We start from the raw sequence: 16,874 nt of genomic DNA, 5'->3' as shown, positions 1-16,874 counted from the left end.
GCTTGTAAATTTAAACTCCTCGGAACAATGATACAATCCGTGCATTGCACCTTACCAGTGATAAATGTGTTTTGAACTTTCTAGTTTCAGGTAATTATCTGAAGACAATCAATTCTATATTTCAATGTTTTGCAAATCAAAGCAAGCTTATTTTGGTTTTATAAGCATTCATAATTTGATCAGTGTGGTAAATTGGTATATAAAACTAATTAGGGCTAATGTATTATGATTTATCTAAAGTTAAAGGATGATAACATTCACATTAAAGTTTGGTTTAACTTTTCCAAATTGACCAAAATTATTATTCGTTGATGATTTTAAGTTAAACCGAATGTTTTGGGGGGGGGGGGGGTGGGGGGTGATATTTACTTGTGTTATGGGAATTTATACAATCATTTTTTACTACGTTATACTTACAACAATATTAAGGGGGGGGGGGGGGGAAGGTTGAAATGCACTGGAATCCAATCAAGTGTACTGTTATTATTTTTGCATGGAGAATGCCGAAACTGGCCGAGTACCATTGAAATGCTTCTGATTCTTAGCTTGTTCATGTTCCTTTATTTTATAAGAGTGGTTTCAGTTGGCACTACTACCCCTTTGGCAATGCAACATCTGAACGACACTGCCAGAAATGCTGATGGCAAATAAGTAATTGCAGTTTTGTAACCGATTAATGATGCGAATTTTGATACATGTTAGTTTTAAAGGTAGCTCAGCTGTTATTTCTCAAACCTCTATCAATCAACTGCCGGTGGAAGGCCTCCACAATCCGTGTCTGTTGTGGGGTTTGTCTGACCATGCATCGTCCGTGCACATTGGCGCGACTTACCCACTGACCTGGCCAAACTCAGTGGCAAGTGATATCCAAAGCAGTCCTGGATGCTCCCCACATCCCACTCATCAACTGGGCATTAACGAGTTTCATTTCTCCACATAAACACCCATTATTAGCCTACAACAGTGTTGATTTAACTATCCATATTAAGTACTATTTAACGGCCCCCTAGGTTGTATCAATTAATAATATTGTTGCATTTTTAAACAACAGCTTTCTTTATATTATAACTTATCATTCACTGCACACTCACTGTTTATAAACAGATCATCTTTGTATACAGCTTGGTTTAAATAAAGCTTATCTTATCAAAGGTGAGGTGTGCTCTGGCAAACTGTCACAAGAGTCCTCAGACGCATGGAAAACTAAGATAATGTAATGGCACATGCGACTAATCTTTTGCTGGCTTTAAAGCCTCCTATCTACTTTGGCAGTGGTGTGTGTATATGCAACCCTTGACCCGAACATTGGTTGGCTCTTCAATCATTGACCCTATCTCTGTGTAGAAATGTCTTCTGACAGGGCAGGCGTGGGTGGACCTCAATTTCCCACTGGACAAAATAAGCCCATGAACATCCCTTATACTCCTCCCTCCCGTTTCTACCAATGATTTCTTGACCGCAGGAATGCCAGACCATGTGTGGGAGAGGGAGTAAGGAATAACTGCGCCAAGGTCGGCTCGGGACAACGTCCACTTAGAAAACACGTTCCTTCGGAGTGGGCAGGTAGGAACTTGGTTGGACAGCGCATTCGTGCACGACAGAAAGCTCGCGGTCACGTGATGCACTTCAACCAATCCGGGAGCGTACATGTTTGGGAGAGACTATGCACGACAGACAAATAATCCCTGGTGGGCAGTGTGGAACTGTTGTTCCTACCTGTAATACATTCCATATCACGGGAACCTATTTGAATCAAGGTAGCGTGCTCTCGTGTCCTACTGTCAACACCAATATGCTGCACTTATTTTGAACTCCTCACACCAATGAGTTCTCACTTGGTCAAACAAATGAACTTGAACGAGGAAAATCACCTTCAAGATGCCTTTTTTTTTCAGGACAAAAGCCAAACTCAAAGCAGGTCATGAAGTTCAGAGCCATGGACACACAAAAATAAGACGACCACTGCATCATGAACCGTGAAGACATGCGGATTTTTTGCACGGTCAACTGGAAACATTATAAATCGTTATTTTGACAAGACCTAACAACGTCCCTTGCTACCATTTCTAATATTAGGATGTTCTCAATTTTAGGATGTTCTCTTTTCGGAAATGTTTTGAGTCCACGTTCATAACATGGAGTTGGCTTTTTGGCACAGTGTTCTAGGCACTAAAGTTGTTTACCTTAGTGTACCACTTGTGTATCTGTGCGGGGCTGCTGTTAGTGTGCAGGGTAATCAGGGATTAGTTCACGTGTCCAAGGGAAAATTATTTTCAGTCATAATTATCTCTTGGAGCATTGGGTCCCCTGAACTGCAGTTGATTTCAGCATCATATTTCGGACAAGCCTGCAAGCATTTTATGCTTTAAACTGGATAAGGAAATGTTGTGTAAAATGTGTGTGTGTATATATGTATTGGTGGCATTGTGGTTAGTGCACTGTGCTATAAACCCAGCACACTAGTGATTCCTACTCATTGCCAACATCGTTGACGAATATCTGAATCAACACTGGGCCTCCCCGAGGTCAACTGGCTATTAAATAAGTACCTGGTGTGTAAACAACAGCACTGGGGAAACAAAGGTGGCTGTTGTGGTCTTGGCCACAACAGCCTCTCATGGCAGCATGCCAGCCTTATAGGTGCTCGCTAACAGAAATTACTCAAACAGCCTGTGTATGCTACTACACTGGGGATCTCTGGCGTATTTATGTGTATGTATATACATATAAAAAACATCCAATGATGTTTTATGTTCATCTGTACTGGTATGCTTAACTTCTCTGACAGCATATGCATCTCTGTGCTGGGGCTACATTATTTTGTGTATGTGCAAGTGCGTGCGTAAAATTAGAACACATTATTTTTAATCTGTCTACGTATCTGAAATGCATTTAGCATTTCATCAAAACTGTTTGATGTTATAAGTAGTGTGGACTGCAGGGGCCAAAGCAGGGTTTGTGCTTAACGTATTAGCTTATGTGTTTTGCAAAAGCTCAATGCTACGGTAGCACTAAGAATACGGTGCTGTGTAGAAGACTGCATCTGGAAAATCTCTGCAATACCTCAGACTTGGCAGCCATCAGCATGGTCCACACTCGCTTCAGCTTCTTGGTCTTTCCAGCGGCTTCCTCTTGAAGGCTGTTGTACTTTTCCTCTATATCGAGGCGTTCTTGCTGCAAAGTGGGAGCAGACGGCACACTAATTAGCCAGAGGGGGAAAAAACCCCCCACCTCTACTCTCCTGCATGCGCTGCTAACTTGGCTGCCCTGGATAATGGCAGGGGATTAAAGGGAGAGTTGGTTGTCATCATTTCTTGACAAGTGTTTTATTCCAATACTTCTCTTCTTCTCCCCCACCCCCATAATCGTACCACCTCCCACCCCCACCCCCTTTTGTGGCTGCAAGGTAAATGTGAAATTGTGTTAATATTACAGAGGTCTGGAATTGGGGAGGTTTGTTATAATCCAGAACCGGTCATTGCTAAACAATCCCATGAATGGGGAAAAATACGTAATGCACTTGTTTAAAGATTCATAAGAAAAATTGTTTATAGTTTGTACTTTAATCTAAGGAACTGAGATTAATGCCATTGCCCCGCTGTGATTTTCAGGTCTCTTTTTTTCCGGACAGTTTTTGTTCCACAAGTTTCGAAATAACAGGACCTTATTCGACTGAATGTGTACAAAAGAATACACATTCATGTTGCTTCACCATTCCATGATAGGTTTTGATTGTCTACCAATTGGGGTTCATGCCAAACTCTGCATAGGACAAATTAGCCTGCTTTTTCCAGCATGAAAAGTGTGTCCTGCACCGTTAAATGAAAGGTTAAAGCATTGGTGTCTTATTCTCAATCATTGCATTGGCCTCGCCTGGGAATGGAAAACTAAACTGGTCCATTAGATTAATCAGAATTGGAGGTCGGTGTAAACCCTGAATATGCACGCAAAGACAACATCTAAATTACAGCCAGGCCTGTAAGCAAAGTCTTTCACAAAATCCACCCTTAAGTGCGCGCACATCTGGCCACTGCTGAGATTTAAACTTCAGTTTCCCTGCAGGCAATGGCCAGCATGACACGCAAGGGAAAGGTGCCGTAACTTACATAGGTTCCTGCAGTAAAATAATAACTCCAGCTGCAGCGCTTCAGCAATGAATGCACACTGTTGCGTTCACCTTAACGTAATAGGCTACACCTGATGTCCGCAGCCTGTTATGGTTCACTCTCTGCCCTTGTCCCAGTTTCTTCTGAAGCTCGGCAAAACAAACCCTGAGCCCTACCAACTGCTTGGCCAAGAGCACACACTGTGTCCTCGGAATAATGTGTGGCTGGATATACCGGCGTTATTTTGCTACATCTTCACTCTGTACTAGGTCTCCATGCCATCCCAGTTTAGTGCTGTAGAGTAAGTAGTTGTAGAAGTGCATTGTGCATTCCCGAATTGGCTTGTGATTTTCTGTGGCTCCAGTGGTGTGTTTTATTACCTTTAATAGCATGTAGAAAGAATAATAAATAACATTATAAGCTGTAAATAGGAAAAATGGGTTTTCATGTAAATAATGGGGTCTCGTTAAGAAAACGTATAATCCGGGGCACCCAAACCACTAATGAGCCTGGTACATCAAGGGCAGATAATGCACAAGCAAAATACTGGCAATATAGATTAGACATGGCCTCCTTGCAGTGGAGTGGGCGCTGCAGTGGTGAGATGTTATCTCCCTTGCCTGGTATACAGGAGGTCGTGGGTTCAATCCCGAATCCGACAGCTGTATATTTGAAGTTTGCATGTTCTCCCCGTGGCGGCGTGGATTTTTCCCCAGGTCCACCGGTTTTTCCCTCCACATTTAGAATCAACATGCGTTTAGAGTATTTGGCTCCTATAAATGTCCACATGATAAGCCACTTCGTTGAGCTGTCATATGTGGCCAGGTCGCTTCTGAAAAAGAGCTATATATCTCAGTGGGCCTTCGCTGGTAAAATGAAAATACTTTAATTCTAGATTTGAAGCTTTCGTGACTGCAAGGATTCATACTCTTAGTTTTTTCGGTAAAGTCACGTGGGTAAAAAATTGAAATTTAAATGAATAAAAATAAAATAATAAAAATCACGACGTTTCGGAGGCAACACAAGTCTCCGTCATCAGGTGGGACCGTCACAGCCAGATTTGCTCACTTGATATAGAAAATCTGGCTGTGACGGTCCCACCTGATGACGGAGACTTGTGTTGCCTCCGAAACGTCGTGATTTTTATTATTTTATTTGATACGGCAAATCTGGCTGTGACGGTCCCACCTAATGATGGAGACTTGTGTTGTCTCCGAAACGTCGTGATTTTTATTATTTTATTTTTGATTAATTTAAATTTCATTTTTTACCTAAGTGACTTTACCGAAAAAACTAAGAGTATGAAAAGACTTTAATTTAGAGTGGCCCAAGGAATGCGTGGAATTGCCCACAAATGGGTTCTCCTTGCCTCTTTTTCTTCGAGCTCTCGCCGAAGTTTCTCTGCGCGCTTGCGCCGTTCCTCCAGCTCCATGTTGGACTCCTCCAGGAGCCTCTCCTGCTCCTCTGCCTTGGCGAGCAGGTCCACTCCACCCACGATGACCTTCTTCTCCAGGGCTGCCAGCTTCTCCTGCAGGGCCTGGTGCTCCTGCCTAAACACACAGCATCGTGAGTGTACTCTGCAGCCTTTCCACATTGGCAGTTCGTCGTGATGGCTTAATGGAAGCCTAATCTCATGGCTCACGACCTCCAGACTTCTGCCCCCCCCCCTCACTGCAACCCCTCCCCTTGCCCAGCACCGTACCAGCTTATAACATGTTTTAATTAAAACCTGCAATATGCACGGAGGAAATATTTGTATATGTATAACCCAAATGGTTCATGTGTATTATGGAGATTTTTAAAAAATATAAATGTTGTTTATTTTATCATACATTAATTGCTAGCTACATTTAACAAAGCATGCAACATGTAACCTGTTCTACGTATATATATTGCATTGAATTGGTGTTTTTGTTTTTATATAATTGTGAGCACTTGAGTTATAACTATTAATTGTCGTGAAAGATTAAAGAAAATAGTCCAAGTGAGAATATTTAAGCGTGGACATATTGGAACAGAGGTGCTGGGGTATGTGCACACAACTTCAGTTTGAAGACCTACACCATTTAGACATGTGGCCACCTGGAACAGCCAAGTATAGCTCTTCACTGTTTGTGCATTGGAGATATATAGAGGCTGGCACAGCTGTTGGGTCGCAGTTGTGGTTTGGTGATGCATTCCACTCCTGTTTCAGTGCAGCTCATTATGCGAATTACAAAAAACTCAACACATTCGTCAATAACAGTGGCCTTAAAAGGAAAAATATATTATAGGTGACATTTGGGCAAGGGCCCTTCTTTATGGCACATAAACAGAGGCTAGAGAGATAGGGTGAATAATGGTTGGAGACTGCACTGTACACCATGAGCAATAGATTATTTTCTATAGAATTTATTTAAAATTCCTGGTTCAATTTCAACGAACCAGGAATGTGAATTCCTGCTTCATTGAAATTGATTGTTTTTTTGAGGAATCACTAAACTCTACAAACGTTCAGGTAGGTTTTTTGCAGGTAGGGATAATGGCTTAAACATAACAAATACATGTCACAGGTGGAAATGTATGTTGAACAAAAATCCAGTACAGTGATATTTTATTACTGTGGAAGTCATTCAAATCCCAATGCAAAAAATAAACATACATGTTGTGATTGGAACAATGAAGAAAATTATCTTTCAAAAGGAGCAGGTAATCAACATATCACATAAGAAAGTGTATTTAGCAAAGATGTATTGCTAGAATGGATGACAGCCAACGGCATAGTCGAGTACAGATGGCAGACAATGGAGAGAACAATCCCGATAACATGACTACCGCAGAGAGAGAGAGAGGGGGGTGAGTTCAGCTCGTGCGCAGGAGATGAATGGTAATGTTGCAGGACCGTCAGATGGAAAGTGTGGGGTTGCTTTCGTCTAATAGTTTTTGGACAACTGCTTATACCTTGACTTAAAGCTTTCGTGACTGCAGGAATTCATATTCTTTGGGTCTTTCGGTAAAGTCACGTAGATAGGTTCAAAGAAAATAACAAAAAACTACGACGGTTCGATCACAACACTCGTGTTGTGATCGAAACGGAGAATGACGATCGCTTGTGTTGTGATCGAAACGTCGTAGTTTTTTGTTATTTTCTTTCAACCTATCTACGTGACATTACCGAAAGACCCAAAAAATATAACTGCTTATACGTTAAGAAAAATAGGCAACATTGGTTTTATTATCTTCTAACTCTTTTAGGTGTCGAACAACTTAAAACATTGCAGGTCCACAAAAGGAACACCAATTGAGGGTGAATACTTTCACTAAAGGAGTAAATGTTTAATGTAATATTTTCAAAGTAAGGTCGCAAGCCTGTTTACACCTTGATGTGATATACTGTATCGTTCGATTTGATGAGGTACTCTTAATGCTGCAGAGATTTGTCTCTGGACTGCTTTGTGTATACAAGCTTTTATTTCTACTGGGATAATATCAAAGTTACCACATGCCGAGTAGAGCATTGGTTGCACAAAAGGATTGTTCAAAGGGACTGATGTGGCCTTTCATCTTCACATATATATTTTCATTAATTCTGATTGATGATTTCCAAGTTGTCACTTGGTGTGGTGAAAAGTTTTCACACAAATGTGAGAAAATGCAGTGCCAAAATTATACATGTCATCCCTAATGAAGTGTGCATTTTATTTGATTAAGTTATGATATTTGTTTCCCCTCGTAAATGGGAACCTAGTATTCACACCCCGAGCTGTTTACGCCAAAAATTTAATGCACACCATGGAGCCAGGAAAAAGGGCCCCCATGTGTGCCATCCTCTGTGTGCTTACTCAGCCTCAAGTAAAAGGCTCCTCTCTGCAGGAAATAAAATGCCTTGCATTCCCTGGCAGATGGAAAGCAGCAGCCCCATGTTTGACCAATGTGTCACTACCATGATTAGTAAAATTAATACATCTCCCTTCCCTCATTGCGACCCTTATGCAGTAACAGACCTGGTGTGTGCGTGTTTTTTTGTTTTTCCCCCTAAACTTAAGCAATGTATGTGTCAACATATCATGCAGTACATAAGCACACTTGAGTTACCTTTTCAAAGCGTAAACATGTAATGAACGCTGTAAATGTGCTCCTTTGAGTCTCAGATGGAGCATTTTGCAGAATTCAAGTAAAAGCAGTTTATTGTTTGAGTACAAAAATGAGACATCACTAAAGGCATTATAAGCCTCATATATATGTATATATATGAACCCGAAAACTCAAAGTAGATGTCAGGGTATTACAGCAATAAGTAAAAAGGGCCCAATGGTTCTAGTTTTGGCTTAACCTATGTTTATACAGTGTCATCATCAGTAATGATCTCACCACTGTTGGATCTTCAAGACAATGTAAACACTCTTATGATGCCAAAATAAAAGTCACAGTAATGTTGGCCTCATGATAAACAGGGGTTGATATGTTTGGAAGACGTGCTAGATGGGAATGGAAAGGTAGGATGAAATGTTTCAACTTAATAGGCAAGTAAACAAAATGAAAAACTCTTATGCAATTTGTTCAGCTGTTTTGAAAGGCAGGAAACCAAACAAGAGGTTTGTATCAGGTATGCCAATCTTTTAACCTAACGCATTCATTAATGTATAAATAAACAATGAGGTATGGTAATACTTTGGGAAACCCCAGCTGTGTATATACCGAACGGAATTCACGAACGTATAGGAAATTACTTGGGTGTGGCTTATGGCCATAGATATGCAGGTCATACAGAAAAACAAAACAATAAATTCCATGATATCACGCGAAAAAAAATGTACAGGTTTAAAATGAGAAGAAAAAATGGGGAAAATGTCTAATCTCCTGCGATGGTGGCACCTTGTGAATGGATCTTTACACTTCCACAATCTTGCCTTTGTGCTTATAAAACAAGACATCTCTCTTTTCTTAAGGGAATGTTCCTGTGAGAAAATGTACGTGCACTCTGCCATGGGAAATGCCTTGATTCTCGACGTGTGTTTCTGTGTGAAAGCCCTAAAGTTCCCTCCAGAGATCCCAAGAAGAATCGTACAATCTTTGTGAGCAAGCACAGCTATATTCACCCAGCAGGAATAGTGGACTTGTTATTATTCTGAGAAAGTTTTATGTCGAGTCTCGTACGCTGTTGATTCCTTAAGGGGTTCAGTGCCAATTTTGTTTTTGGTTTAAAAGAAAAAGGAAAAAAATTATGGTATTGTTTTGTGTGAGCAGGAGGCGATGAACTTTTGATGGAATTTGATGATGCCTCATTTCTGCTCCAGGGTATTTTCTAAAATTGATTTTTTTTCTTCATACAACTTGATTCACGAAGAGGGCCAGCAAAAAATTCTTAAAAATTCATATTGTGCCCGTTAGTGTTTAGAATTTTTTAAACAAAGCTTCACGAAAATACTGAATTGAAAGTATATCTGAAGACTATTTTAGCATTTGTGTGAGATGGGTCAATTCTGTATTGGTTCTCGCCATTGCTTGCACTGGAAGACGATGCCACCTTGTGGTTGACATATTTATATGAGCTATTGTCAGGCCGGCTTTCTCTCTCTGCAAAGATAATTCCCAGAGTACCATTTCGATTCACCTTCACTGCAAAAGAATATGTTCTGTAGCTCTGCCCGGCATCAATATTATTCACGATGATTGTGGAAACGGAAGGACTTACTGCGCCTTGAGTAGGTCGTTCTCTCGTCGCTCCAGCTCAGCTCGAGCCTTGTCTCTCTCCTCTTCCTCCATGTCCAGCTGTGCCTCCAGAGCCTTCCTCTCCTCCTCAATCTTCGCTTGCATCTCTGCTAGCTTCTCAACCGGAATCTTCTTTTTGCCTAGTCAGTACATGCACACACACGTGCACATGCACAGAGGACATAATAATGTGTGTAAACAATTTTTAAAATATTTTTGCATGCTGTCCATGGACAAAAAGTGGGTGGAAGGCTTATTGCTGCCAACATCGCATTGCTGAAGCAGGATGAAGAATAAGGCAAATTGCGCTTTTTTTACGTTATGAAAATTAAATTAATAAAAGAATGCTTCCCAGCAGAACCTCGGTGCATACCTTATTCCAACTGCAATAATTGCTCCCAATGGGTATTGTGTGCCCTAGAGAGTAGGCTGGAAATAATTTCTTCTTAATGTCATGAAGGCTATTTGCAGTGTAAAGGCATAGAATTAATAAATCAGTTCATTTAAAGAACATTTAACTAAGAATACCATTCAGTGCTAATTTGAAAATATCAACCTAGCAATATATTCCTGTAAAGGGTAAATATGTATATTTGAGCATAATCATGCGTGTGCGTGTGTGCCAAGATTGACAGTAATGAAAGTACAAATGAATTTCCCTGATTTATGCATACCTTGTGTTAAATAAAAATGTACAACAGCTTTTAGTAAAATCATACTGGGCAAAGATTTTACTTGAGGAAAAATGTCCTAAACTTCATAAAGTGCTCGTCAATATTTTAGATTTTTTTTTTTGTTCACCAACCTACATTAGTGCAATACTTATAAAGGCTTATGATGATGGGCATTGTGCCCAGGCTGTTTCAAGATTTGTAATTTTGCACTCCAACAGCAGTGCTTAGGAAAAGCCACTAGGAGCCAGTAAGTGCCTGTCCTCAACTATCAAATGACAATTCAATTTGCCAGTGTGCCTTTTTCTATACGTGGTTATAAAACACTGCCAAAAAAAATCATTAATTGTAGCACTTGGCCAGAATGCCCACAGGCCTACAAATTTATATTTTTATAGTAATGTATTTCACTCTGAAATTTTCATGGACTTACTTTTTTCATTGAGTAGATTTGTCATTTGCTGCACTGTGGAACTACTGGCTAAGCATTTGTAATAATACTACTGGGCTGTTTAACATTTATTTTCATTACATAAGAGTCATGTGGGGTTTTGTGCCACACTTCTGAATATCACACTTTAAAATAATATGTAATGATAAAATGTCCAACCTGAAACAATTATAGCTGACATGGTTTTTTCTTAACTGTCTAGTGAAGGCAGACAAGTGATCAATTAGCTCCTAAACAATTTGAAAATCCATTGAAAACACAAAACTCTACATTTTTTTAAATCTCAATTCATTGTAAGCATATACAACCAGAACCTAGTTCAGTGATATGCATTTTTCCAACTCTTCACTATTGTCTTCAAATCATGTGACTAATTGTTAGTTCTAACAGTATCAGTGCAAAAAACTAAAAAAAAACATTGAAGGTAAAAAAAAATTGTTAAGATTTAAACAGTTTATGCATTCAGAAATCGAGATGTGGGAAGGAATGAGGCAAATTGGAATGGCTCTTTTATCCTAAAGATATATCGTTATAGGAGCGGTTCTTCAGAAGTACAAACTCTTTAGACACTCGCCAATTAAAAGTTTTAAGCGATAAATGTGCGCTAATGACTAGATTTTGACTATATTGTTTAGAAAAAAGCTGCTCTACATTTACATGGACATGATAGGATGCATATACAAAGCCATTTAATATGCTGGGCGCTGAGAAAGTTGAAACACAAACCTGTTTGGTCTTGTACAGAATTTTATAGCCGGAAGGCAGCGTGAAAAGAGCAAGGAAAGAAAGTGATTACATTTGTTTTTATTTTTTTTAAGTGCCTAACATTACTCTAAAATGACAGCACGAGTACATTAGCTTGTTCTGACAACGGCATGGCCATGCAGTGAAAGAGATCGGAGGCAGACAATAAACAGCAAAAGTTTTACCTTCCACCATTTCACTGCTTTGCCCCAATAAAAATCGTTTCAAGCCAGCTGAAGGCCCCCAGCTAGCATGAACGTGTTCACCTGTGGAAACGCATCTGAAGAATGTAACAGCCTGCAAAGAAAACAGCTGGAGAAGTATCGGGGGTTTCTCGTCAGTCGCAGCAAGAGATGGACACGAGCTTGCAACAGCATGGTAGTGACCTGCTCTCGAAGCACACTGCACTTTAAGTTGCTTGTAAGAAAGCACTTTCGCTTATTTCCACCCATTTTCTTGTATTACCTTACAACCAACATTAAAATGGGATATCCTTCGTAAGCTCAACTATCATCAGAATCTCTATTTATCCTGCAGGAATCCGATGAGCTATGAAGCTCTTTTTTATCGATGTCCAGTATGTATGTTGAACATCTTTCGCACCATACGTAACACCGCCCCTATCCTCACCCACTATGCTAAAACGTTACTTCAATGGTTAATAATTACAGGCCTACAATGTTCTCAAACAGCACGATTTCTTTGAAAGTGAAATCTCATTTAATTGTCATTTTATTTAAACTAAGCACATATATTTTTGGTAAGTAAATACATGTTCATTTTTAATCCTGTTCCAGCTCGTCATTATGGTGGTATAGTGCTTGGAAAATTTTTATTGCCTGTGTGAATTTGGTGACATTGGGAATATGTGTTCAACCAATGATGATTATTACGCTACGGAGTTTCCAATGCCAGGACCATAAAAAGAGCTGGAATTAAACTAAGTTTGACCCGCACTTTTATATATTTGTGCTTATGCTTTTATTTTTACTGAGCATTAACCATAAAGTTATATACATTTGAATTATTACTTTATTAAATATTCAGTGCGTTTTATAATGCAACATGTCAGTTTCGTACTTTTTTCCCCCCGACAAAGTAATATGCTGAATTGCGTTAATATTATTCGTTGTAAGCGCATTCTATTTGACTGTGGTCTATCATCCCAGGGGAATTGCAACCAGCGAAAAGTGGCTCAGGACAACACTAACTTATATAGAGCAGGCCACTTGCTAAAGCGTCAAAGTGCTAAAACTTTGGGCGGGGTGGAGAGGGCCCGGAAATAAACGAAAAGTGCATTTCTGCTAGAGGGAGGTTGTTTTTTAGCGCATGGCAAGCACAGCTTAAGTGGACAAATCCCTTCCAGGCACACAGGAAAGGGGACCTGGGGGGAGGGAAAAGAAAGCGAAGGATGGTTTGGGGGCAGCTCCTCTGGCCGTGAGGTGCTCCCACCGGGAAGCAGGCTGCTTCCCCCGTGCCTCTCTTAAAAGCGTGGAAAGAACAAAGCACTGCGCAGCTCCTACGCTCTCCAGTCACATCTCGTCACAGTCAGCCGCAGACAGCCGTGCGCGTGTGGGGGCTGTGAGCGTGTGCGCGCGTGCATGCGCCAGCGCGTGTGTGCGTGCGCGTGCGTGCGTGGGGGCGAGCATGATGGGCAGAGGGGGTGAGGGGGCTTTGCTGCACGGGGCAGTCACTGCTTTAAAACAAAGCAATCCCATGACAGACTTTTAATGAGATTTTTCTGTTTTTGAGTGCACGTGTTGTTGTCGTTATTTTTATTTATTTCTCAATGTGATGCATCAGCAGCACAGAGTGTGTTCAATGTCAAAAAAAATACGTAAAAGTTTCACAGTTGCGAAACTAAGCAAACGTTTTGTTCAATCTTTTAAATTTACAGATGCAGGAGTACTTATTTATATTTACATGACAAATTTAAACACATTTCTATAACATTACACAGGTTCGTGGAGAGTCCCCCCCCCCACCACATTCTCCCACCTTTTCAGCCAGAAAGATGACAGCCAGCAAATGAAATATTTTAGCCATCGGCAGTTTGGTTGATATGGAAATAAGGCGCATCTCAACTTCAGGCAAATACAACAGCTTGCCATAGAAGCCCATGCTAAAATGCAGCCTTTGCTTTGATAAAGACCCCAGAATCGCAAATAGAAAATGGCATTACTCTTGATCAGGATTAACTGTGCATGAGAAACAACTTGGCAATAATCTTGGCTGTGATGTGAGATAAATGATGACGGTTATTGCATTATGGCTGCAACTTGAGAATGTGGCTTATCGTAAACTGCAGTGTCTGAAAAGTGCTGCTGAATTTGCAATTGCACCATAAAATTAACAAGAAAGAATTAAAAATGAGATGGCTTCAAGCTGGTAAAATACTTTATAGATGTGAAGACTGGCCCTAATGATCTGTTTAAATAATTCTTCAAGAAACTTTTATGTGATTATTCAGTCTTGACATCTGACTGTCAAAATCTTCGTAATTTCTCCCACTCTGTTTGTGAACAATGCTATACTATGCAAATGATAAGCAGGCGTGCTTCCCGCTTGACAGAAGAGCCGAGCATTTTTGAAGCACCTGCCCATGGTCACAGCGCAATTCCGAGAACAGAGGGCCTGAGGATAGACTGTTAAGAATTTGTCACCAGCGCAAATGGGAGGGACAGCAAGAGGCGGCGGCGAGAGAGCAGGGCATGGGAAATCAACATTGGGACACACTCACAGCCACATGAGTGTGGTTTGTCCATGGGTTTCTCTTTGACAGAGCAGGTGGAACTGTCACTACTACTGCTGCTGGTGCTGCCTGCGAAGAGAGGAGGGGGGTTCAGATGCGCCAGGGGGGTTCACACGAGGGCAGGTGGAGGCACAGTAAGTAGTTACTGCCGCCACGTAAAGGGACGCTAATGATGCGGCGGTGACGGCGCGCTTGCACGGCACGCCGCGACGCCTGCTTAAAAGTTGGTGCTCATTTGGGCAGCGGGTGACGTGCGCTTTGATGTGCAACCACAAAATTACTTGTCGAGCCCTTTCTCGGATTTGCGTAAACATGACGAAAAACAAAGAGCACTACAGAGGAGGGCAAATTTGAACAGAATTGTGCCAACGGTGACATTTTTGGAACACTAATTAGTGTTAGAAAAGGAATAGGGAATACCTACCTTTGGTTTAGGAACATTAGGGTAAATGCTTTCTAAATCCAGTAATAAGCTAATTGATGTAGTTTATTTTTTATTTTTTATACACTTCAAAGACTGCAATTATACCAGTCACGCAACAGATTGCTATTAACTTGTAGGTGATATCTTCAGATAAATATGCCCGTAAGTACTCTCTTAAGCTTCATTAGCTTTGAATCGAAACTTATAAAGCTTGTGGATAAGCGTAGAGGGAGAAAAAATTCCCTCTTCTACACATTGGGTTCAACTTTGACTAAATTGGTTTGTGGCCAAGAATACATTAGGATTTCTTGGCCCCAAGCATCCTCCTAGCTTTGCCTGGGGCAAGATTTAATCAGTGGACCAAATTTAGTCCAGCCCAATAACAGCCACAGGCTGCGAGTGACTCTGCCGTAACGAGGGGATTGATCCAATCGAGTATCTGCCAGGCGTCAATTTACACCAGAGGAGGATTTCAATAATGAGTGCTCCAAAGATTTGCTTTGGTGCACACGGTGAATTAGACCCCTGAAAGGAAAGGATCCAAAGTTTAACGTAATATTTAATCTGATCACATTACCCGGGTTTTTTTTTGAGTCGCCGAACCTGTGATTTTTTTATCAATCTAGATTTTCTGAGTGGTAATTTTTAATGGACGATTGTTATATAAAATGACAATATAAGTTTTAATGTAAATGCACGTAGGTACTTATATATGTATACTTAGCAAAGTTGTGTTTGCCCGCATATAGGTAATGTAAAATCATGTATGTACATGTCTTGTAATGAATGTGTGGCTCATAATATTAAGAGATCTTAATAGAGATTCTTACGTTGGCTAATTAAACTAACATTTACATACTGGCAAGCAATACTGGGTGTCATTCTGCATCAAGAGTACTAGCAAACGATACATACTGAATTCATCGCAGCAGATGCTTGCGCTGTAAAAAAATGAAATTTGTCCCTGCTGGCTTGGTTGACTGAACTTCTAGGCTGCTCAATATTGTGATAAGATTGCCACTCGGAATGCAGCTTACAAATATATACACACACAAAACACGCCAGAACCCTGCTGTTAAAACAGCACCCCGATATGGCTGCCGTTGTCCCAAGGCATGACTAAAGTCAGAATCGTTGGAGGGGTCACGCTTTACCTCGTCTCTTCCTTCGCTTTTCGTTGCCGTCGCCCCCTTCCGTTCCTTCTTTCTCATCGTCATCTGATCCGCTGAACTCTGACCCCGACACCTCCTCTCCTGCAGCAGAAAGAAGAGGCCTTTTCAGCTTTAGAAGACAATGGAAAAGCAGGGGTAATAGAGGGAGTGAGATGCAGCCTCTTTACTCGGGAAAAAAGCAGCTGTACAACAAATGAAAGTTTTACTCTCAAATGTATCTTGAAGTGGAGGAAAAGTGGTTGGCGTGCCGTGAACCTGACGATTTTGAGTTTGGTTACCGGCCATCCCTAAAATTAGTGGTGCATGATATATGAACTGCTCCTGGGCGCGCAAACCCCGTGCCCCCCACGAACCCCCACCCCGACAATCCCACAATGACCAGGATGGTGAATTGTGGATAAAAAAAAAAAATTACAGTGTAAGAAATTGACAAAAGGGCTAAAAATGTATAACCACCGCTGTAAATCTGGTACAGTTGATGCCTATATATTTACATTTACTAATTGGCACCCATTAGTATTTATCTCTGCTTTGTTTTGTGGTATTGATTTTTTTGTTAAAACTCATGTGCTATGGGTCTTGTGTATGAAGGCATCTTCAATTGTTTTTCTAAATCTTAACTCAATGACTTAACGCCAATATTTTCATAAATCTGCTTGTAAAAATAGCTAAAGGCAAATATTGGGCAGTGTTCGCACAGCGGTTTGCGCATCACGCTGTGAACCCAGTGGTTCGATTCCCAGCCATGGCTAACATCTAAACTGGTCTTAGCTATCCATTTACCAACAGGCACTGACAAGTGTGGTGAAGAATGGCCAAACGATCCTGTTAACTTACAGAGTGTGGGGGAGGCCTTTATTCAG

The 16,874-nt window shown here is 40.8% G+C and overlaps 1 protein-coding gene across 2 annotated transcripts in view; it reads right to left on the bottom strand.

Moving 5' to 3' along the window:
* Window positions 1–16,874, bottom strand: part of LOC144722695 (kinesin-like protein KIF3A) — a 52,982-nt gene that overhangs the window by 19,851 nt on the left and 16,257 nt on the right. The window contains exons 9-13 of one of the 2 annotated variants that reach the window (XM_078601007.1): window positions 15,994–16,092; window positions 14,404–14,484; window positions 9,781–9,937; window positions 5,476–5,656; window positions 3,064–3,174 (exon numbers count right to left, since the gene is read on the bottom strand). In XM_078601007.1, the coding sequence (XP_078457133.1) occupies window positions 3,064–3,174; window positions 5,476–5,656; window positions 9,781–9,937; window positions 14,404–14,484; window positions 15,994–16,092 (629 nt within the window). The remainder of the gene's footprint in view (window positions 1–3,063; window positions 3,175–5,475; window positions 5,657–9,780; window positions 9,938–14,403; window positions 14,485–15,993; window positions 16,093–16,874) is intronic. The other variant, XM_078601008.1, reaches the window with a different exon arrangement.

This window comes from Lampetra planeri, chromosome 15, assembly GCF_965212315.1.
Source record: "Lampetra planeri chromosome 15, kcLamPlan1.2.h2, whole genome shotgun sequence".
NCBI classification, from domain to species: Eukaryota; Metazoa; Chordata; class Hyperoartia; order Petromyzontiformes; family Petromyzontidae; genus Lampetra; species Lampetra planeri.
Note: the sequence above shows the minus strand (reverse complement) of the source record. Positions and strands in the feature narration are given on the sequence as shown.